The sequence below is a fragment of the Varanus komodoensis genome, unplaced genomic scaffold (assembly GCF_004798865.1).
Source record: "Varanus komodoensis strain SLA01 unplaced genomic scaffold, ASM479886v1 scaffold2, whole genome shotgun sequence".
Classification (NCBI taxonomy): domain Eukaryota; kingdom Metazoa; phylum Chordata; class Lepidosauria; order Squamata; family Varanidae; genus Varanus; species Varanus komodoensis.
In genome coordinates this window covers 3,906,138-3,928,785 of record NW_025335568.1, presented here as the reverse complement: position 1 = coordinate 3,928,785, position 22,648 = coordinate 3,906,138, and the positions used below count along the sequence as shown (strand labels likewise).

The 22,648-nt window shown below is 50.4% G+C and overlaps 1 protein-coding gene across 1 annotated transcript in view; it reads right to left on the bottom strand.

Moving 5' to 3' along the window:
* Nucleotides 1-22,648, bottom strand: part of SLC4A11 (solute carrier family 4 member 11) — a 146,302-nt gene that overhangs the window by 84,726 nt on the left and 38,928 nt on the right. The window contains exons 2-3 of the mRNA XM_044428340.1: nucleotides 19,765-19,815; nucleotides 5,670-5,822 (exon numbers count right to left, since the gene is read on the bottom strand). Coding sequence (XP_044284275.1) covers nucleotides 5,670-5,822; nucleotides 19,765-19,815 — 204 coding nt within the window. The remainder of the gene's footprint in view (nucleotides 1-5,669; nucleotides 5,823-19,764; nucleotides 19,816-22,648) is intronic.

The window sequence follows — 22,648 nt, the reverse complement described above, 5'->3', positions numbered from 1 at the left end:
GGGAAACCATAAGCCGATGAAAGTCTCCTCTTAAAAGCAAAGACCAAGAGCCTGTCTGGAGAGGTGTTTTAATATTAATATCCCTTCCCCGAAAGTCTGCACACAGCTAGGTAGACTCCACTGAGGGAAGCAGAGGTGAAGATGTGGGGGAAATGACTGAGGATTTGATGGATAGTTCCTAATTCAAATAGCCAGGCTAAGAGGAGGTCTTTGCTTGACTTGACCTTGGTGTACCAGGCATGCCGGTCGGACAAGAAAACTAAGTACTGAGCCGAAAAGAAGCAAACAGTCCAGACACGCATTCAGAATGGAAGATTATTACCATGGTCAGCCATGCCAGGAAATCCTCCTGCTTCTCAGCGACATTCCAGCCCTCCTGGTGAAAATGCCGGAGTATTTGGATTGCCTTCCCTTGCCCACTGAGAAATTGCCTCAAAGGGCGAATCCGCTTGGCAGTGCAGCGTTGCAACGTGACCCCTGATTGGCCGGGGCAGCTGTCTGACTAACTCAATATGGCGGAAGCAGCCACCAAAATGGAGGACATCAAAGCAGGATTTCTCTTTCGAAGCTCACCAGAACTGCTAATCTTTGCCTGTAAACTGGGACATGTTTCAGACGCCGCTCTGCGGATGCAGTTGTCATGGATTTCAGCATGTCACCGTGCCAGTCGAATGGGTATTTTCATAAACGGGAACAGTATTTGAATAGTCCATGTGTTAAAGAGAAACAGGTCGCATTTTTAGATTAGTCATCCGCTTCCTACAGCGCATAACCATTTGCAAATGATACGCTGGGACCTAAACTGTGTGTTGGTGTTTTGACAAGGGACAAGGAACACCCTGAAAAGTTAATGACTTGGGTAAGCTGGGCTCAGATGAGAGATCATCCTCTTACGGATAGAGACAATTACAATTCATTTTTTCTCAATTGTAAATTCACGTTTCGTTGCGTAAACTTCTACCTCTGAATGATGCACATCTTTAAGGGAATCACTCCAGACAAACATGGGACGATACACAGTTAGACATGGGCACCAACACAGACAGCTCTTGCGCTTGCTCATCTGACCGTTTCCCCGGATGGTTTCATGGCAGCAAATGCAGGGCCAAACTGGTCACGGTCCATCATCTCGGGACACGCAGGTTTTGAGCTCGAGGAAGGAAACCTCCTCCGCTGCCCCAAAAGATGACCGACCAAGTGCATGCCCATGAAGAATGTGGAAACTTGAAAAATGCACTCCACAGGGATCTTTGGCTTCCCTACTGGACTGGATTCCCTGCTTCCCAGCTCCGTGGGCCTACACATATAAGAGCTGCTCTTTGGCAAGTGGATGGTACAGAAGTTAAGTAATAACTGGTGGTGGTCACTGAGCCCAGACACCGAGGTCACTGGATGGGACGCTTCTGGTGGATCCACACGGCTTATGGCCTGGCTGGAGGCCACCCAAGAGAGAGCCTTCCGGGAGGTGCCTCCGTTTCTGCGGAATTCCCTGTCTCCAGAGATCAGGCAAACACCAACCCTGCATTGCTTCTGATGCCCCTTGGAGACTTCTTCATTTCAAGAGACCTTTCTCAACTGACCAGCCCTGATTTTATTGGTGTTACAATTTTGCGATATGTTGTTTTAATTACAGGCAGTACTTGGGTTATGAATGAGTTCCATTCTTGAGAACGCCTGTCTGTCTGTCTGTCTTTTTCAATTCATATCCTGCCTTTTTCCGACAAAGGGCTCAAGGCAGCTTACATCTCCTCCTCCATCGTATCCCCACAACAACAACCCTGTGAGGCAGGTTGGGCTGAGAGTCTGGGCCTGGCCCAAAGTCACCCAGTGGGCTCCATGGCTGAGCGGGGACTCGAACCCGGATCGTCTGAGTCCCAGTCCCGCGCTCTTAACCACTACACCACACTGCCTCTCTTTAAGTCGAATTTTTACGTAAGTCAGATCACTTACATGAAATGCATATAAAGGACTTAAGAAGCACTTCCACATACAGTTGGCCCTCCACATCTGCAAGGGCTGGGAGGATAAGACCCTCAGGAAGAACGGTGCATAGTTCTACCTGCCCCAGGCTTAACTCTTAATACTGCTGGCCACGCATGTATGGAACCGTGTCCCCCCCCCCCAACCTTGCTCTGACCCAGCAGGACTCCCCTCTTCCACTTACTACTCCTTACGCTCTTACTTCCTGCCCTCCCTTTTACTCACCAGCGCCCCCAAGGAAATGCTGGGGGGGGGCACCCCCCTTGCAGGGGTGCATCAATAATGCATGCTACGCAGGCCCCCCCTTTGGCCAGGGTGGTTTTCCACAGCTGGGCTTCAACTTGAATTTTTAAATTAATAGGCTTTATGGCAGTTCGTTCGTAAGTGTACATTGTTTGTGGCTCGGATATTCGTAACCCAGGGACTGCCTGTATTTAAGTGTCATAATATGGTTTTTTATTCTTATTCACTTTTATCATTCACCACTCTGGAATCTGTTTAGATGTGCAGAGGCAAATCAGTGAATAAATAAAATCATGTTATAAGGCTGGTCTAGGCATCCTTTTAGGCTCAGATTCTTTTAAAGAGAAATCCACATCCTCTGATCAAAGGAAGATTAACCCTCTCACGGAGAGAGGGTTACTCATGAATATTCACATAGAAAGACTCCCCAAAGTATACGCAGAGTGCTGCAAAATTGGTGATTCGTGGCAGAGTCCTCCCTAGGCACTTTGGGGTCCTGCTGCTAGGGCGCCTTTCCACCTTTCTCTCCAAAGAGATACAGGAAGGGGAGCAGATCTCTCTGTTTCAAAGGGAAGGGGCTTCTTCGCTGGACCCACTTCCAGATCAAGGCCATCTCCTCCATGTTGCTCCACCGCCTTCGATGCGCTTTCCTCCCCTTATTATTTTCACAGATGCTCACGCCAAGAGTGGCTCACGGCCTGTGGCTGCTAAATGTAGCAGAGGAAATGGCCCCGCACGACCAGAAAAAGCTTCCAGCGAGGGACAGGCAGCCTCTATTCATTCCGTGGGGTGTTTTCCCTGGAGGTGAACAATGGCATTCAGCAAGCAAGAATGCCCAAATAGCAGAGAAGCGATTATTCGATCGCGCCGACAGCAAAACAGGGCGCAGGCACCGTAAGCAGCTCGCCTTCCAGCGTTCCTCCACCCACTCTGGTCTCCGAATTGTATTGTGCTAAATTTAGTGACGGCAAGCCCTGCCTCGCGTCAGCCGGCTTCATCCTCCCCCTCCCCCCCCCCCCCCCAAGCACTGGCCTTATTTCGTTGTCAACATTAACGGATCTCAAAGAAGAACACAGGAATTCATATTCAGAGGCAACGGGCGTCGCGTGGTGGGAAGACGTGCTTCGAAGACCGGATGGATCTTTCCCCAAGAGAGGTGGCGCCACTGGGGGAAGCTGCGGGAAGCACCGCCACAGGGCCGGTCCAGCTGTGGCCCCACGCCACTGCTGTGGACGGAAGCCACCCTCTGCAGCGCCGAAGTCCCACTCGCCAGGTCGCTGGGGCAAAGCAGCGACCTCTGCTTTCCCCCAGCGCCTTATTGAGTGCTAGTTATGTTGCGCAAGAGCTGGCTGACACGAGTGCAACGTTACTTGCGCACAGCTGGATCCTGCCCGTGATCTTTCCAGGAGAGCCAAAGAGACGGGCTTTCCCAGAGAAGCAAGTCCAATTTGAGGGCCTTCCATGGAGCCACCCCCACGAGAGGCACAGAGGGTGGCAATCGGGGGGGGGGCTTTTCTGGGGTGGCGCCCCATCTTTGGAACGACCACGCTGCAGCACACCTGGCACCGAATTCGCCATCTTTTTGGCGTCAGGTCGAAACAGTCGTCTATGCGGAGGCCTTTAAAGAGCTCCTTGGCTATCCAGGGGCCAGAGAGCATTATCCTGGTGAATCTTCTTCTTGCCAGGTCTTTCCTTGTAATTTTTCTGTATTTAAACTATTTGAAATTGATTTTAAAATATCTTAACATTTTTGTTTTATGTTATTTGTATTGGATTTGCATTGTTTTGTTTTGTTTTATACATTCTTTGTAAACTGCCCAGAGAGTTATGGGGACAAGAGGCGGAGGAGGGGGAGGGGGAGGAGACGAAGAGGAGGAAGATGATGATGCAGAAGAAGAAAATGACAACAATAAAGCGGACAACAAAGATGATGCAGGAGAAGGAGAAGACAATGAAAATGACGAAGCAGAGGATGAAGACAAAGGAGAACACAGAGACAATTCACGGGGCCAGTTCTGAGCCCTAAGGGGTCATTTCTGTGCACAACATGTTGGCGCAGGGCAGGGGAACACACAATTTTGCCAATGGCCAGGGCCATGTGACTTGTCCAAGGAATCAAGATGCCGGACTTGGTTCCTCAGAATGCATCCATGCAGAGCCAAGATTTCTTTTGCAGGAGGGAACAGTGCTTCCTGTTTCACCTTTAGGGGCACCCGAGGACGTCGCCAGATGAGCACCTGCCCCTTTCCAAGCCATCTCCACCCACGCAGCATTTCGGCACCAGCCACCCCCAACACACGGACCTTTTCGCTCATTTCCGGTTCACCTCACCTCGGGCTGGGAGACCTCAAACCCGCATTCCCAGAGGTTCAGGCACCTGTCCTTACACTCACACAGCCAGCAGGTGCACAGATGCAGGTGCACAAAGGCGGTGAGTTATGAGAAAATGACGTAACGTAGAAACAACTCCAGCCAGTTCTGTGCCTCTGCTGCACCTGTGTTTGGTACGGCTATTTACAAGATCAAGTGTACTGTTCTAAACTGTATTGTGTGTGTTTTTGTGTGCATACACACTCCCAAATTCTAATGGAACCACTGCTCCTAGCAGCCCTGTTGCAATGTAAACAGCTTTTGTTTTCAAAACCAACTTCCAGAGTCAGACAGACACCCATGCAATACTTGACACTTCTGACAAGCAGAGGGAGAAGCTCCGAAACGTCTTAACGTTACCCAGCTAATCCATTTCTCCCCAGATTTTACCAAGCTCCCTATGTGAAGACTTAACTGCTTGCAAAACATCACCTGAGAAAAGATGGGCTGGCAAGAGAAATTGTTTTATCCTAAAGGGGCTGTCTGTTTGGGCTAGCTGACACAGAATGCAGGTCTAAGGAGGAAGGGTCAGGTCCTATTCGAGTGCGATGGAAAGGGGAAAGCACATTGAGAGAGAGAGAGACAAACATCCTACTTAGAACCAACACCTGCTGCTCCTGATCAACCAATCAAGTTCTCAGCATCAGGGGTGTTCAAACTCTTTCAGCCCAGGGATCAAATCCCATTTCAGAGAGGCCCTTGGGGGCTAGACTCCAGTGATGAGTGGAGCCAAACTGAAATGAATGAAAGTTAATCTCAGCTGAAAGCTTTTACTGCTCAAGAAGCAGGAAGCTTCTGAAATTTAGAATGTGGACGGTGGGGTGGAAAGGCCGGGAAACCATCAGTAGTCAGCAGAAAAATATGGGAGCCACTGGATAGCTATGGGAAAGAGGGAAGCTCAGAGGGCTGCATGGGGACCCCAAACAGGCTGAACTGGCCCACGGCCCTGAGGTTCGGCACCCCAGTTCTTGTGCATTCTATGGGCCAAATACTGACCCAACACTGCAAACAGGACGGACTTCGCAGGACAGCTGCCACGCGACTGACTCCAGCCAAGAAGCCGGCAGCTTCCTTACCAGTAACGTTCTGCTGGACATCCAAGTTGACATTCACAAAGAACCGGATGCTGTCCCCGGAAACGATGGAGGAATTTACAGTGTCAAAGAGTTCTTCTCCTCCCACTTCTTCTTTGTTCTCGCAGCCATCGTCTGTATCACATTTAAGGTAACCTGCAACAAGAAAGTTTCTCTTTATTCCACGCTCCTCACTACACATCTCAAGGAACCGAAGCAAAGCTTTCTCGGGCTGGTTTCGCAGACAGATCAAAATGGCTATTTTGTTCTCTGTGGGCTGCTTTCTTCCTCAAGCAGGTAGCCATTACATTCTCAGAGGGGGGGCAGGGTCAAAGGAATATCCAGCTATTAACCTCTATTTTGGAAAACAAAGACACCAAGAGAAAGCCAGGTTATGCGACTGATGTCGTCCACAAGCCCATCTTTCCAAATCTCTTCATCAAGTCAAGAAGGCTAGAAACTTTGAAAAAGAACCTTGTTTCAGCTCTGAAAAAGGTTCAAGGAAATACTCTGAAACGGAGCACCCTTCCTCAGCCTGGTTGGTTGCCCTCCAGATGTGCTGCACTACAAGTCCCACCATCCTTGCACCAAAAGTCTGGTTGGGGAATGATGGAACTTGTAACCCAGCACATCTGGGACCAGCCAGCTTGAAGTGCGTTGCAAAAGAATGACTGATGCAGCGCAGTCACAGGGAGCCACCTCAGCAAACCATGAGCACACCTCATCCAGCATTCTCAACCCTTTGTGACCGCGAGCATCTCCTCCAGGTCTTTAGGCAGACGCCTTCTCACATCAACGGCCTGCTGATTCGTTTTGCTGAACGGATCCCAGTTCCACTAAATACCATCCTCGACCACTGAGCGATGGGTTCTTCCCACGACGGAGCTAGGGGTAAGCAGGCACAGCACAGGGCGGGGTGAACCCTATGGAAACCCATCCCTCCAAGCACTCGCGGGCTCCCTCTTGCACTCCGCCTGGCCCTCCGAAGCAAGCTGAGCCGAGAGGAAGCCAGTGAGTAGATTTATTTATTTATTTATTTATTTATTTATTTATTTATTTATTTATATTGAGATTTATATCCTGCCTTTTTCCTACAAAGAGCTCAAGGCAGCTTACATCATCTCTCCTCCTCCATCTGATCCCCACAACAACAACCCTGTGAGGTAGGTTGGGCTGAGAGTCTGTGACTGGCCCAAAGTCACCCAGTTGGCTCCATGGCTGAGTGGGGACTAGAACCCAGATCCTCTGAGTCCCAGTCCCACACTCTTAACCACTACGCCACACTGGCTCTCCCCCAGCTGGACAACACGAACTTCCTTTTGTCTGACTCTAGGTCCTTCATCCAATGTCACTGTGAGGATCAGACAGAAGAAGAGCAAAATGCAATGCTGTTTTCTGGGGTACAGATACTCCCACAGGAAGGCTCACCTATGAAAATAAGCATGGCCTTTTCAAGGTTGGTTCTCTTCTGGCCAAATCTTAAACGTGTTTTGACCAATTATGTAGCTTAGTGGCAAGGCTGCATTTAACACTGTCCCACTCGTCCAAATGAGTGCCTGTTTAGTATACAGCGCTTGTCATTGCAAGAGGTGCTGAGGCCCAGCCTCCAGCCCAACTGGATTTAAGAGGAAGGCAGACGGGTCTAACTCATGGAAGATGACCAACAATCAGGTCTATCAGGCAGGACAGCTAAACGCAGCATCCATACTCAAGAGTCAGGATACCTCTAAGATGCTGTGGCCAAGCAAGAGAAGACAATCACCTTTATCTTGTGCTGCACACCAGTTGGCCACTGGGCTTAGGCAGGTCTCCCAAGAACATGCACTGAGCAACAGAACTTCAAACATGCAGAAGCTCGAGGGACTGCCTACCAGACAGTCTGAACCACCTACACATGGGCTTTGGGTGCGGGATGAAACTGGGAACGAAACATCACACCCTAGAAAGCCAGCAAAATCATTAATTAGCAGTCTTGCTTTCATGACCTGAAATGATTGGCTTAATCTCAAGACACAGCAGTAAACTAGTGCCGGGGATTAAGACAGCTCAAGCAGTCTTGCCACATCTAATTCCTCTAATATAAGGTTTGCCAGATGCTTCACCAAGAAAATATTTCCAAGAAAAACTCGCTAGCTTTTGAGCTTCATTTAGTTATAGTAACATAAGAAAGCAAACTGCTGGAATACAAGAGGGACACAACAGAAAGATGTTCAGGTAGGAGTAGAGAAGAGAAGGTGGCAAAATGTGTAGATTTCTTCTCAAAAATGAAGCAGATTAAGGAAAAGATGGGGATCCGTACAAGACAAGTCATGACCGAGCCGGCTGGAGCCAGGTCGGACTAGGTGGCCTGGGAGGCCCCTTCTGACTCATTCAGTCTCTACGTTTCTATGTTCCAAATGGGAGTACTTAATTTGTTAGCCGCAGCACTACTGAGGGTTATTTTTCAGTTAACACATGCGGCAACAAATGACCGTCTTACACAGCACTCCTGATTCTATTCATCACTGAACAGAGAGGTTTCAACTCAGTTTGGTTTGGGCATAAAATTTAAGACACGAGTGCCGTGACCAAGCATGGGCCAGCTACTGGCAAGAGATGCTGTACAGAGACTTCAGACCGTTCTACCCCTGCCGGGAAAAGTACTGCATGTTCCATGATGCAGCAATTAAGAGACTGTCTGGCCAAGCGGCACCCATCTGCTAACTGCTTGCTGGGATGGGCCACCTTTCCACTTGCCCACATTTAGCACCACCGCCAGGAGGGTTCAGCGTTCGACGGGAGTTCTGGTCCCACCGCTCTCTGTGTCTCTGCCGGCAAGCAGATTATGTTTGCTTTCCCTCCTGACTGTGGTTCAGTAATTACAAAAGTCTACTTAAAACAAAGCGAAACACTGGCCCGCGTCCAAAAGCCTTGAGTGGCACTTCCTACCCAGCTTGCACAAATCGAGACGGCACCGCAGGAGGCAGAAGAATGCATTGAATTTTCTTTTTGGAACCTGGATGAAAGTGGGGAATTCTTTTGTTTCCGAATCCTGCAGAGTGCCTTGGGAGAGGAGTGGGTTTTTCGATGGGGGTGGGTGGGGAGAAGACGTGCCCCTTCCCCGTTAGCTGCTTTCCTCCCACGCAAAGACAGAGCCGTTTCACCAGCCGCGTAAGGTTCTGCGCTGATTTTATAAATAAATACTGAGTCTGAACCCGGCAGCGGTGAGAGAAGCAGAGCTGCTCTTTCAGGGGAAGGGCGAGGTGTCTGCCCACTACTCCTTGCTGCAGAAAGCGCCATCTGCCAAGGAGGGTGGCCGACCTTCTTATTCTGAAGCCCTGTATTTTGGAAAACTGGCAGGGAATGGTCCTCTATTGGAGGGGTCTCCTATGTGAAGTGTTGACCAGCCCAAGTGCAGCTCCCCTTTGCAGGTTCCTTCAATTTCAAGAGCTGTCCAATGCAGCTGTGCACCACAACAAAAAAACCACAGTGAAAGAGAACGAGCAGGTACCCTCCAGTCGCCCTTCCGAAGTTCACACCTGGGGGGCAGTCCTGGCCAGCAAGCAGGGCACCCCGTCAGTCTTCGCCATCACCGTGAGCTATACTATTTCTATCTAAATTATAGTTATTGCGTCTAAAATTGCACTCATAAAAATGCACGTCCATATGAGAGCCAGTGTGGTGTAGTGGTTAAGAGCGTGGGACTGGGACTCAGACGATCTGGGTTCTAGTCCCTGCTCGGCCATGGAACCAACTGGGTGACTCTGGGCCAGTCACAGACTCTCAGCCCAATCTACCTCACAGGGTTGTTGTGGGGATAAGATAGAGGAGGAGATGTAAGCTGCCTTGAGCCCTTTGTAGGAAAAAGGCAGGATATCAATCAATCAATCAATCATATGCGAACAGTACAGAAATTGGGCTCCTCTTTTCTAGTGAGACTGCTCCTCTCTTTGGGCAACAGGCTAGTGGCTACCCTACCTCCGAGGGTTGCTTTGCAACACAGATGGGGCCATCAGGCTTGTATAAGATGCGGCTGCTGCTCAGCAGATCGCCTCTTCCTCAGAGATGCTGTCACTCCCTCCATGGTAAAGATGAAGAACAAGATCATGGCTTGTGGGGGTCACACAATGAGTGCTGGAGACCACCGTGGGTGACGGCTTGCTCCCACATGGCACCACCTGCCACAGACCTGGTGGAGTCCACTGCAAGAAGTTTGCAGACTCCTACCTTCCTGAAGCAGCAGGTCTGGAGGGGAAACTTCCTACCCTGTTCCAGTTTTTCCAGCTGCTTCCTGCTACAGGGCCTGACTTCCTGGTGGGAAAGTATTCCAGACCCTTCTGCAGCCTGCCAAAGATCTCCAAATTCCATCCTGAAACATGCTGTGACGTGAGCTGCTATAGGATTGTGACCTGTGGGGGTTTTTTGTTGCATGAAACACAGAAACAAGGGTGAGTCAGAAGGGGTCTCCTGGGCCATCTAGTCTGACCCCCGGCTCCAGCCAGCTCCGCTCAGGACATAGCTACCATGTGCATGTCCAGCCTATCCTTGAACATCCTCACCGTTGGGGCTTCAACCACCTCTGTGAAGATGAAAATCTGTGTTTATTTCCCCAAATGTATACTTGTGTTGTGTGCATCCTCTTCCAGCTGACTGAAGCGTAATTGTGCTCATTGTTCAAAGGTGCTCAGTTTTGCAAGCATAGATTACAAAAGTATATATGCTGTTGACCAAATATTGGTTTTGTCCACAAATCAAAGATCAAAACATTCAGACTTCAATTGCAAGACTACATCCAAGTCCACATTCCATCCAGAAGGGGTAAATTGGGTGAAAGCACACCAAAACCAAACTGAAATTGATTTCTCCTACATTGCTAGATTTCCCCCACAGGAGCAAACAGCAAAACGCTGTAGGTGAGGATATGGCACAAGAAAAACCCATGCTCCTGATCCCAAATCACGAAGGGACACGGGCTCGACGAGGCCTCTAAGGATCATCGCAACAAGCAAGCCACCTCTCAAGACACAAACATGCCACCAAGACAAACTCTTTGCTAGCAAATAAAATCCACCAAAGTCCAGGCAGCTTTTAGATCGCAGAGATGCTTCCCTTGGGCAGGCCTTCAAATAAGCAAGAGGAAAAGTGTACTTCTTGTATGGACACAATCACTGGGAAGGGAGGGTGTTAATAGAGCAGATAAAGCAGCAGCCATCCATATTCTGCCGTGCCTATTTATCATGTCCATATTCTGCGTCTCTCTGAATTGAATGGGGGGGAGCATTTCTTATAGACAGAATCTTCTTTTCGCGCGCGCACACGGGGAGCGTGAGAGAGAGAGCCTCTGGCTGTTGCTGAATCCAACTCGGCAATCGGGAAAATTATGGGCCAATCCAAACGGCAGGTCAACAACCTGGTGAAGTCAATGGATCAGGCTAAGACAGGAGTGGTCAAGATGCAGGCAAGCGTCCTGGCACAGCTGCAAGGCGAGATCAAGAGCACGAGCTGCAAGGCCCTGGAACTGCACACTGTCTACAACCCAGCCTAGGCTGAAACAGAAGGCTTGCAAATGGCCAGAGCCTTCCAGGCTCAGCCTCAGGCAAGTGAGGAGCGTTTCCTTTGGAGTCCTCCTTTATGAACACGCAGTCCTCTTCGGGGAAGCCCCGGTGGCCTGCTCCTTGAGACAACACCATTCTGGGGGTTCTTACCCTCTGCCTCAGGGACTGAGCCCCCGGCCCCTCGCAGGGATGGCCCTGTGGCCAGATTCCCCAAGCGCCCAGACTCCTCCTGCTCTTCTGGCATTGGCTGGTCTGGGGAGAGCTTGTTCCAAGAGGTCCAGTCCTCTTCTGAGGACAATTCTTCCAGGGTGAGCTTAACAGACCTTGTGGCTGTATGATTAAGTGTAAGAGATGCCTGGACATCCCAGAAACAGAGGACCTGATGGTCACAGTGGGACACCACCGTGCTAAGTGAAAAGCAAGAGGAGATTTCCCTGAAGCAGGTTGTCCTGGGAAGTGTGTGCTATCAGCGTTTATGTACTACTTGCGTTTCTACACCATGCAATTCTCTAAGAACCTGTACAAATTCTTTGGAGCTGGGAAGGAGGCCACAAAATTGCCCAGCACCTATCTAGTTGTGTTGCCTGAAGTATGTCCAGCTCTTGACCCAAGTTTGCCCTGATCAGGACCTGCAAACACGGAGCCCAGTGGAGGCCAAATCCCACTGGATGGCCCACTGCTGCATGCCGGGCGACTGCAAGGCCCAGCAGGCTGGCCACAAGCCCCCGTTTCAGTTCCTGGTATCTTCAGAGAAAGGAACCGGAAAGAAAGGATTAGTGCAACTCGGTCTACCCAAGCTGCTGTCTGGAGCAGAAAATATCGAGACAGATCAGCCCACAGCTTAATCTGAGCTAAGGCAGAATCCAGCGCTCCTTCCTGCCCTGTACAGAGATGCTAAACTGAAAGACAGCAGAGTTGTGTGGCCTTGTGAGGATTTAAACCTGGGATCGGTAGGGATGGGTGGGAATCCAGCTGCGGGTGGGAATCTGTCAGATTCCCTGGGCTCGGTTCCATGGACCGATCCATTTTGCAGAGGGCCCAAGCCCAAGTTCCTGGCAAGCGTGTTCCATGCTCACAGGGCACATGCCATGCCATGCGCTGCGCAAGCAGCGTCCCTCTTTCACACCACCCACAGATGCATTTTTATTCCGCAAGCGTTTGTGGGCTTCCTGTCGGCTCGGCTGGCTTTGCAAAACCAGGTCACGCGCAAGAGGAAATTGCCGGTGCGAGAGGGACAGATTCCACCAGGATCCTTCCAAGCCTAGTTTCACGTGATCCCCTGCCTGGCCTTCCTCACAGGACCGTTGTGAGAATAACAAGGAGAGGAGGAGACTCAAGGGTCCTGTCCTGATGCACTTGGAGGAAAGAGGGGATACGAATGGAGCAAATGCAAATACATGCGTCTGGTGGCATAAAACCAGATGGCTTGCTCTAGAACGGTCCGGAGGAGCTTGTGCATGAGGTCTCCTCATGCATCTAAGCCGTGGCCACCCCAGCTGCTGCTCTCCCACAAGGGGCCAGCCATGCGTCATCTCTGCCATGGGTCAGCCTGTGGTTTCTCCTACTCCACCACCGGACAGCTGAATTCGAGCAGGCTCTGCCCAGCATTGCCCAGAAGATCTTCTCCAACCACGGGAGGAGGAGGACTAAACATATCCATCTTTTTGAATGCGAGGAGCCAAATTCTGCCAAGGCACAGCAAGAGCATATGGTCCCTTGCGTCGTGAATGTCACTGCAGGCAGAACGCATCCCAAATGGCACGAATGACGATGCCAGGCACTCTCAACCCGCAAGCACTGCTTTTTGCCCTCAAGCATTCCAAGGAAAAGCACAGGAATTAAAAGAATGTTGTTTTTCTCAAGGAGGATTGGACTGAGGGATGCCTGTAAGAAAGGCTGATCACCCTCAAAGAAGGCAACTGGCTAGCGACTTTAAAACAGGCTGTGCATTTATTCCGATTTTTCAAACTCTCCTTTAAGGAGGAGAAGCATCCAGGCAGGGTCTGGTTGGAACCCAGGTGCCTCACTGAATGCATCCCAGGGGTAGAACTGCAGAGCCAGCTTGGGTCTTGCTTAATCGTTAACTGAGCCATCCAATTTGATTTCTCCCTCAAACTCTGCCCAGGGCCACCATCAGCAGAGCTGCGAAAAAGCTCCTTTGGTTAATTCAAATTGTTGGACTTGTAGTTGTAAGGAAGGCCAGCCTAAGAGACAGCTCTGTTCCAAGACACAAGCCGTCACCACTGAGGCCCTCCAGCAGGTTCCCCTGCCTGGGGGCCATCAGGTTCAGCCATGTTGCTTAGACAAGAGATTAGGTTTAGACAGGATGTCCCATCATCCCCAGCTCAAGCACACTCCTCGGGAAGACACCCAACAGGGGGACATCTGACCTTGCATGGTGGACGTGTTGCTAGCAGTATTGCTGATGCAAACTCCGCAGAAGCCACTCATTCCTTCCATCTTGCGTCACTGAATGGCCACAAGCCCATCTGTGAGCTGCTGTTCCTGCGGCTTCCCGCCAGCAAGTGGGGGCCCTGATCGCTTATGTGGGGGGGGGGGGACTGAGCATCTCCTGGAGAAAGTCAGCAAAGCTCAGTTCTCAGAGGAGACTGGTCAGTGGAACTCTCTTCCGTTTCCACTCGTATCACTTTCCCTGCAGGCACCAAAGCGCCCTTGTAGAGGCACAGGGGCAGAGACCCTTGTGCAGTGGAACCCGCGGGGTGGAAGAGATTCAGCGGGCGCAAAAGCACCCTGCGGGGCCCTACTTCCCATCCCAGATTATGCGCACACAAGAACGTGTGCACACAAGAACTGGTGCAGGAGCTTCCGATGCAGCTGGCAGGCCGACGGAGCGTGTGGCATGAACATCCCCTTGCTGGAAGCTGGACTGGTGCAGGCCTGGAGCATCCTGAAGGCCACGTGTGGTGCTGCATCACGGGGCCAAGCACGCAGCGCGAGCATTCGGTACGTGAAGGAGACACAGAGCAACACGGCAGCGACGTGGCTTGAGGCCACAGTCCCTTACACACACACACGCCCTACCAGAAATGGGATTACCTTCTGCGCAAACATACATTTAATTATTTAAAACATTTGAATGCCCGCCATTGTGCCACAGCACATCTGAGCGGCTCACACTTACAGAATAAAAACACAATAAAAACCGGGAACTCAGTAAAAATAACATAACGATAAAATACAAGTGGAAATACAGCATTCGTTATTAAAATATTTTATAAAAAGGAAAGTCTTTGTCTGGTGCCGGAAAGACGGTAAGGAAGGCGCCAGGCGAATCTCTTTGGGGAGAGCATTCCAGAAATGGGGAGCAGCTCCTCGTGGCCATCCCTCTCCCCTCCTGAAGGGGGGGCTCACACAGGAGGGCCCCCCGCATAGACCTCCAAGGCCGGGTAGGCGCACACGGGTGCAGGCGCTCCCTGAGAGAGACATTCCTTAATGGGAGCCACAGCCTTGCTATTCCAAGAGCTGTGCAGGGCTGCCAAGGATAGGGCATTGGGGGCGGGGGTCATTCACAGGCCTCCATATGTCAGAGACGGTTTCACGGCACACGACGGTGAAAAATATACATTGGATTGTGCCCTGAATCCTCTTGACAAAACCAGCAAGCGCTAAAGAAACCTGCCTACACAAACCGGTTATTGTATTGCTGTTATCCTTGCTGCAGCTAAACCGAGAAAATGCAGGTTGGCCTTCAAAGTGTTTCTGCTCCTAGCTTCAGTGCCAGAGCTTCAATTAACTGGTACAAGAGGTGGATAAAGCTAGAAACCAGCATTCAGAAGCCCTCTGTTATAACCTGCAAGAAACAAGTGCTATTTGCTTGTAGGATGGGGAATGGGGCAGTAGAATAAAGGAGTGTTTTTCCTGGGAGTAATCCCTGCCAATTCTGCTTGACCTGCATTTAAAGCATTTGTCCACCCCACTCTGCCAAACGGACGAGTTTAGGCGAAGCAGTGTTAGAGGAGAGGGAATGGGCAAAGGAATGCCTTCTGATATTACAGGTTTCTTGAAAATTAGCTCTGCTTGAAAGCAAGATTATAGATCAATACAGTGCTCTTCCGTTATTCAAAATATTGCAAATTCTCGCTCTGAAACTATGGTTAACGATCCATCCGATTAAAGTTTGCATGCTTCTTTAAAAGGGTGGCTTTTCAAATATTTTAAACTGATATATGCCCAGGTGCAATAAACACAGGGTGTTCAGCAGGAAAGGTTGATGCTACAGGTCTGCTTGGGATTCCGCACTCCAGTTTTTCAGCCCTGTGTGGAAGTTGTTTGACTCCATCTGGGCAAAGTGGAGCGAAGAGCCAACATCTAATGCTGCATAAACTTTGCAGCGGGACCTGCAAAACCATTCCTGGGTTGCCTTAGCATTGCATTCAAATTTAAACCCTTAGCTTGCTCTCTCTTGCAACAAGATACCTGGTTAACTTTGGACTGTTTCTCCGGTTTGATGAGAAGAACCAAGCCAGAGATGCGGATCTGGATGCAACAATAAGCAACAATAAGTGAGGGTGCAGTCCGGTCACAGAAGGAATGAATGTGCAGGCAGCACCCGCCACTTGCTAGAATTTTGTTCTATTTCACACATCATGCAAACACAAAAAGAACAATTCTAGGAGATGTTTCACAATTTCCAAAACTTCCATTCACATTTGAATGGGCGTGCTTTGGAAAATGAGCATCAGCACAAAGGTGCAACCATGGCCCCGAGCTCCATTTCCATGTTTCTGTGCACAGGGGCAAATGTACATTTTTGATCGAGGGAAATGCACACTGTAAAAATGCACATTGTTCCCAATTGGAGTTTTTTTCCCAAACAGAGAAGACATGCTTGCATTCTGGAACAGGAACAAAGCAAACAACTTTTAGGAGGAATTCAGAGAATGTCAGCAAGTTGGAAAGGTGCATATTTCCCTATCCCACAAAGTTTATACCATGCATGCTGACTCATTCCCAATAACGCATAGTTTGGAACCAGTGTGTGGGGTGACATGAAAACCTGTCCTTTCTTTAGGCATCCCATCAAAACCAGTTATTCTACAAAGAGGCCCACAACAGTCACAGGCCCCACTGGGATTTCCCACACATTGGGAAATTCCCCTGGGAAGAGAGCCTCGCATGGAAATCTTAGTCTGTGGGTCAAACTGGAGTGGACTGTTTTAATTTTCCAACAGTGACTGCTTATTAGCACAATGGAAGATAAATAACTCAGCAATTCATCACTACTGTGAAGAACAGAAAGTCAGAAGTCAGGGTATATTCTCGGAAGACTAAATCAGGGAGAAACGTAGGTTACGATGCAACGAACAGCAGAATGCCTGCTCCGCGTGTGGATGGGCCCAGATTTGATGCAGGATTAATCCAGAAAAGGCTGGGAAAGAATCCTGCCTGGAACTCTGGAGAGGTTTGTCCAGTCCTGGACAGCATACCAAAGAACACTTTGCTAAAAGTGAAAAGCATCCACTCTCTCGCTCGTGGCCACAGCAAAAGGGAAGGATTCGGAGTGTGCACTCAGTGCTTCCCACAGCCGTTGCCCCTGGCAGCCATCCCACAGGCTGCAACAGAGAGGCTGAGTGGTTAAGTGGCCTGTTCTCCATCTTATCCCCACAACAACAACCCTGTGAGGTAGGTAGGTAGGGCTGAGAGGTTGTGATTGGCCCAAAGTCACCCAGCTGGCTCCATGGCTGAGTGGGGAGTAGCACCCGGATCGGCTGAGTCCCAGTCCCATGCTCTTCACCACTGCTTCCTACACCTTCCCCACTTTCTGTGGGGCAAGGGAACTGTGACTTGTGTGCTGATAGATGTGGGTCACTCTTCTTCTGAGATTCAGAGGTCCGTGATGGAGGAGGTGCCAGTCCTTCCCAGCCAGTCAACCATGCAGCTGAGCCGATGGGTTGATGATATCCCATTATATAAAGCTTTGAGGAACCTTTGTGTGCAATTATTGCTGAATTCAGCTTGGAGAGCGGCAACAGAGGAAAAGGCAGAACAAAGGGGGAAAGAGCAGCGAACCACCCCGAGGGTGCATGATAGCATCTGCCCGGACACAGAGGAAGCAGCTTGTGGACACTAACATCTCATGTTACCTGATATATTTTATTTTGCGGTTCCTGCCAGGAAAGCTGCAGAACAACTCAGGCAAGGTTCTGTATCGCTCTGAGAACCTCCTTCAACGCAATCTCCAAAAGCCGGAGGCTGGTAATGCAGGGAGGAGACACCTGCCAGCAAAATTCTCCGTATTTCACCTCCAGGATTGCTCCATCTCACAGCCATGTCTTCTTTCCAAACAAAGTCGTGTATTTTCCAAATGCCACACCCACTGTGAGCCTCTTTGCAAAATGCACACCGCTTCTCCCACTCAGCCAAGTGAGTCTGAGCACAATCCTCAGAATTGTGCAGCTTCTTCCAAAGGACGCATGCATCTGGGGGTGGGGAGAAGGCTCCACAAGCCCCACCACACACTCGCAAATGCATGGGCTTCAACCACAGCTTGAGCTCATGTCTGTGGTCAATCAAGATGCCAATGGGATAAAAGAAATCAAAAGAAACAGATGCATTTCTTGTACATCCCAATGAATCCCATTGCCCAGAACGGTTACATTCCACAAACCTAAAGGAAACTGCAGATAAAACCAGAGTGGACCCTTTAGAATTGAGACACTTGAGTACATTTGAACCGCCGGTTTAACTATGCGATAGCACTAAGAGAAATGCTGCATCAGGAAACAGAACAAGAGAACTGCTGAGGAGAGGGAAGTGTACAGCCCAAACAAATTCCATCTTTTGCAGACAAAAGTCTCCACAGGGTCAAGGAGCAAGTTCTTTGGCTTAGGAATTTTGGCCACTTCTGTTCTGCACTATTACACAGCAGTATCAATCGTGGCATTTGCGGCACGGCTCTATTGCTCAATTTAACTAATGGAGCCAAAGAGATGGATTTCCCCTAGAAGTACTTGCAAGATGCTCCAACCGGTGCGTATGCGTTTTCAGCAGATGGCCAAAGCAGCCATGCAGCAGGGAAATCTCCAGCTCCATCTTGAAAGGATTTACTTCAGAAAAACATTTGGATTAATTTCATAGCCAGGCAAAGAATCCAGAGGGTTATAAACAAGATACAAATACCAAACTCAAACGACAAACTGAAGAAAAACAACCACCAGAAAGTTGGGAGGGAGGAGACATGATGGGCAACAACTGTTAACTCTCTGGGGGCCGCCGTGCCCTGGAGCAGCAGAACCACCTCGGACCGCCAGCAAAACCAATTAATGCGTCCCCCTGGGGTCCTCGCGGCACGAGAGGTGTGCCCCATTTGGAGCAGCCGCTCCAGTGCTTCCCATCGGGGCCTCCTTCTGCAGCACAAACGGCGCCATGTGAAAGTCCCAGCAGCTGAACAAAAATCGAGTGTTCTCCAAGAAAAGCCAAGAGCAAGCGTCGTGAACGGCTTTATTTACACAAAGTTAGCACGGTCTGGGGTCAACCTGAGCCAGGTCTCGCTGTCCACAAAGCCCTGCTTGGCCCACTCCGTCCATCCCGTGCCAGCAGGAACCCAAGTGGATCCTGGGGGTGTGAAGCAGCAGAAAAAGCACGCAAGGGCATTGCAGTGCAAGCAAGACTGCCTGGGAACCCCTCTCGTGTGAGCAGAGGGAGCAGCGCATTCTGAGTGGGTCCGTCTGACCGGCTCAGAGCAGAGAGCTGTTACCAGGTCTTTCCGAGGTCAAGATCCCTGTAAGCAGAGACGGAACCCTGGACCAAATGCACAGAGCAGATGGGGGAAGACGAATTTTCCCAGCCAAGTGTGTTTTTCCCCTTCCCCCTGAAATAATTTCAGGTGGCTTGCTCTGGACTGAACAATTAAACTTTACTAAGATGAAAGCTGCCTCGACCGACACTGGTCAACAAGAAGAACTGGATTTTGGGGGTGTCTTGTGGCCGCAGGTGTGCAGACGGTCAAGACAAGCATCAGTGCTTCAGTGTTTCTCACCACGCCACTGCACATTCGAGCTAAAAGCACCTTTGCCCAGATGCTGGCATCCAAAGACACATGGCAATCCCCTCTGGACAAAAACCAGCAACCATCTTGATGCTGCCAGTCTGCCAGGGACAGACTGTCCGACCACCTTCTGAACGGCCACTTCGATAGGCCACGTTCCTTCCTGGATTCACACGTGGCCAGCTGCAGGTCACACGCCACAGCCAGCCTCCCTGAACCTCAGCACAATCTCCCCCAAAATTCAGTGACACAGCACCAGGAGTGCATCTGGCAGAGGTGGGCATGGAAAGTGACCCCAACCCCCCCCCCCCCGAGGTTACCCACCTTTCCTAGCTCAAAGACGGGAAGGTGCACAATTCCTCCACATTTGGGTAGTCCATTCTCCAGTTGCTAACAATCAAACAGAATGCTCAGTTCTTACCGGGGGGGGGGGTGCCCCTCCCTGCATGTCTTCCCCACAAGATGCTTCTGTACTTTGCAGACTGAGGGTTCCCCCAACCCTCCTCCACATGCACAGCTGCATTTCAATGATATCCATACAGAAGATGCTACTTGCCTGTTTCTTCGAAGAAGTACCCATTTCTGGACATTGCTGCCGGTGGGCTTTCTGGGGGGAGAAAATGAGAGAAACGTCAGAAGGTGCTCTTCTATTTTTATTCTCTTAAGGAAGCAAAAATAGTATCTCTCCAGCACACCCACATTGCCTTCCAGAATATTGCAAGACGTTGCACGCCAAGGTATAAAGTTAAGTGCATTTGAAACTGCCAGTTTCCCCCAGACTCTGGGCCAGGTCACCCGATTAAAGTTTTCTGTGGGGCAGAGAGCCCCCGTAGGAGGTCTCTTGCCCAGTATCCAAGGGTCTTCCTCTTCTTTTGAGGAGAGAGAGACTGCAGGTCAACCGTGCCTGCCCTCTGTTTATTAATTTTATTTAAAACTTTTGTATACCGTCCCATCACACACGTCTGGGGACGGTTCTCCACAACAACAATAAAATAGAATAAAGGTAAAAGTCAGAGTAGCACAGCATTCAGCATTATGTGTAGAACCACAGATTAAAACAAATCAGCAACGAAAATAGTGAGAGAATAAAAAAGGGTTTTGCCTGCCCCAAAAGGAAAGAAACGTTGGCACCAGGCGAACTCTCTGGGGAGCGAATTGCACAATAGGGGTGCCACCGCAGAAAAGGCCCTCCTCCGGGTAGTCACCCTCCTAATCTTTTTCAGGGATGGCTCCCGGAGAAGGGCCTCTGCCCCAGATCTCAAGGGGCGGGAGGGCACATGTTCCGCTCCAGAGGCACTGCGAGGTTTAGTTTGGGGGGCACGGGTCTGGCCACTGCAAACAGCCCCCTGAAAGGAAGTACTGTCGGGAGGCAACTGTTGTTATTATTATTATTACATTTTTATACTGCCCATAGCCAAAGCTCTCTAGGCAGCTGACAGCAATAATCATAGAATCATACACTCAAGTCACCCATCCCGCTTCTGCCCAGGCCTGACCCTGCTTAGCTTCCAAGATGAGGCAGGATCAGGCACTTCAGGCTACATGGAAGCTACCCCTTCTCCCTTCATCCTCGTGCCATGCTGCCCACGCAAAATGTCACAGAAGGGCTGGTCACAGCTGCGCCCTCTTATATTTTCCTAGATCCCCAGGGCATCTTTTTACATTTTACATTTCCCCTTACTAGCTTCAATGAGCTGAACCTGTTGGATCTCACTGGTGTAACTGCCCGGCCACTAAGGGATCCAACACAGCAAGGCAGTCCTCTTGCCACTTCAGCGCCCCAGGGGCTGCGCATGCCCCTTACAGGCGGGCTCCATGCAGAGAGTTCGTTCCCAGGAGGCGAGCCCCCCTCCGTTCCCAGGGCCCGAGTCCTCACTGGTCTCAGCCACACAGAGTGGCCAATCGGGGAGGCACTTCCTCCAGGAAAACACACACACACAGAAGCAGAGCGAGTCAGAAGGGGCCTCCCGGGCCATCTAGTCTGACCCCCGGCTCCAGTCGGCTCCGCTCACGACATGCCCGCCATGTGCACATCCAGCCTGTCCTTGAACACCCGCACCGATGGGGCCTCAACCACCTCCTGTGGGAGCCCATTCTATACCCCGGGGGTCCTAACTGTCAGGAAGCGCTTCCTGGCATCCAAATCAAGCCGTGGAAAAGCTGCTACAACATGTGCAAGATGCGATAGCACCTCAGGGGTTCGAGCATCAACGAGCTGACGCACAAAGCAAGTGCAGAAGCGCCCACACCCCAGAATCGAGGCAGTGAGCGCCGCATTTGCTCACGCCGCACCAGCTATCCAAAGGCTGGCCAAAATCATGTTGGAAGACTGCTGATTTACAGCAGGGTTTTTTAAAAGATAAAACTTCGGGACAGGCACGAGTACGATGCTGAAAGAACAGAGGCTCTGGAGTACGCACTGCCAGATCACAACTGACTTTCTCTGCCTTCAAGGGCAGACGCGCGTGGCTGCTGCGGAACTATTTCCGTATGCGTGCGTTTAAAGAAAGACATTCTTAAACGGCTTTCCAACTTTAATCGGTATGAAAGGTATGTATCAAGAGAGGGCAAATTTAAATGTGTGTTTAGAATGTCAATTGGGATACTGTTATTGTTTTCTGAGCCCTCTGTTTGGGAGGAGGAGGGAAGGCCCAACGCTGAACAGAGGGTCAAGATGATCTCAAGTTTATTAACGTTAGTGTGGACTGCAGAGGTCCCTCGCATGTAACTGTGAAAAAGAAAAGGCGCCATAAAAAAGCATTAAAATTGTCCAACGAGGTGTGTGCCTTCCTAGTGCAGCCACTGGCACCCTGAAAATAAGTCCTGGGTTTAGCAGGCATGGGGTGGAGGCAAGGGAAACGGCACCACCGCAAGCTGGGAAGAGGAATGGTTTGCAAAGGTCTGGCAGAAAGGGAGTCTGTCTCTTAGAATGAGAGTGCAGAAACATGGAGAGTGAGGAGGAGACCTCCACCTGCTGCCTGGGCCCTGGGCTGGACCAGAGGCGGGTGAACAAGCCGTGCTTGAGATCGCTCCGACCCTTCCAATCTCATCTCATTGCCGCCTCCTGCGCCCAATTCCCTTTCACAATGGTTACTCGCTCTGCACGAACAGAACTGCGCCACTCAAGCTGCAATCAAATGGGGGATTTGCACAGCTTGCCCCAAACCTGCACAAATCTCCCCCAGGTGTGTATAAATGTCCTTGTTTGTGGAAACCCCACCACAGACTAAAGGGCGGCTCATTTGGTTCTCTGGGAGACGCTGGGCAGATTAATACATCTGCGCAAACGGAACTGGGAATCCAAAACGAAACGAACACGAGCAGGACAATCTGCAATGCTCCTCAGCTCGCATCTGGAGCGTCGTGACGAGGCGTGCGCACACGCCCTGCCAGCAAAAGCATCCCTAGGTCGAACGGCTTTTACCAACAAGAGCCTTCTC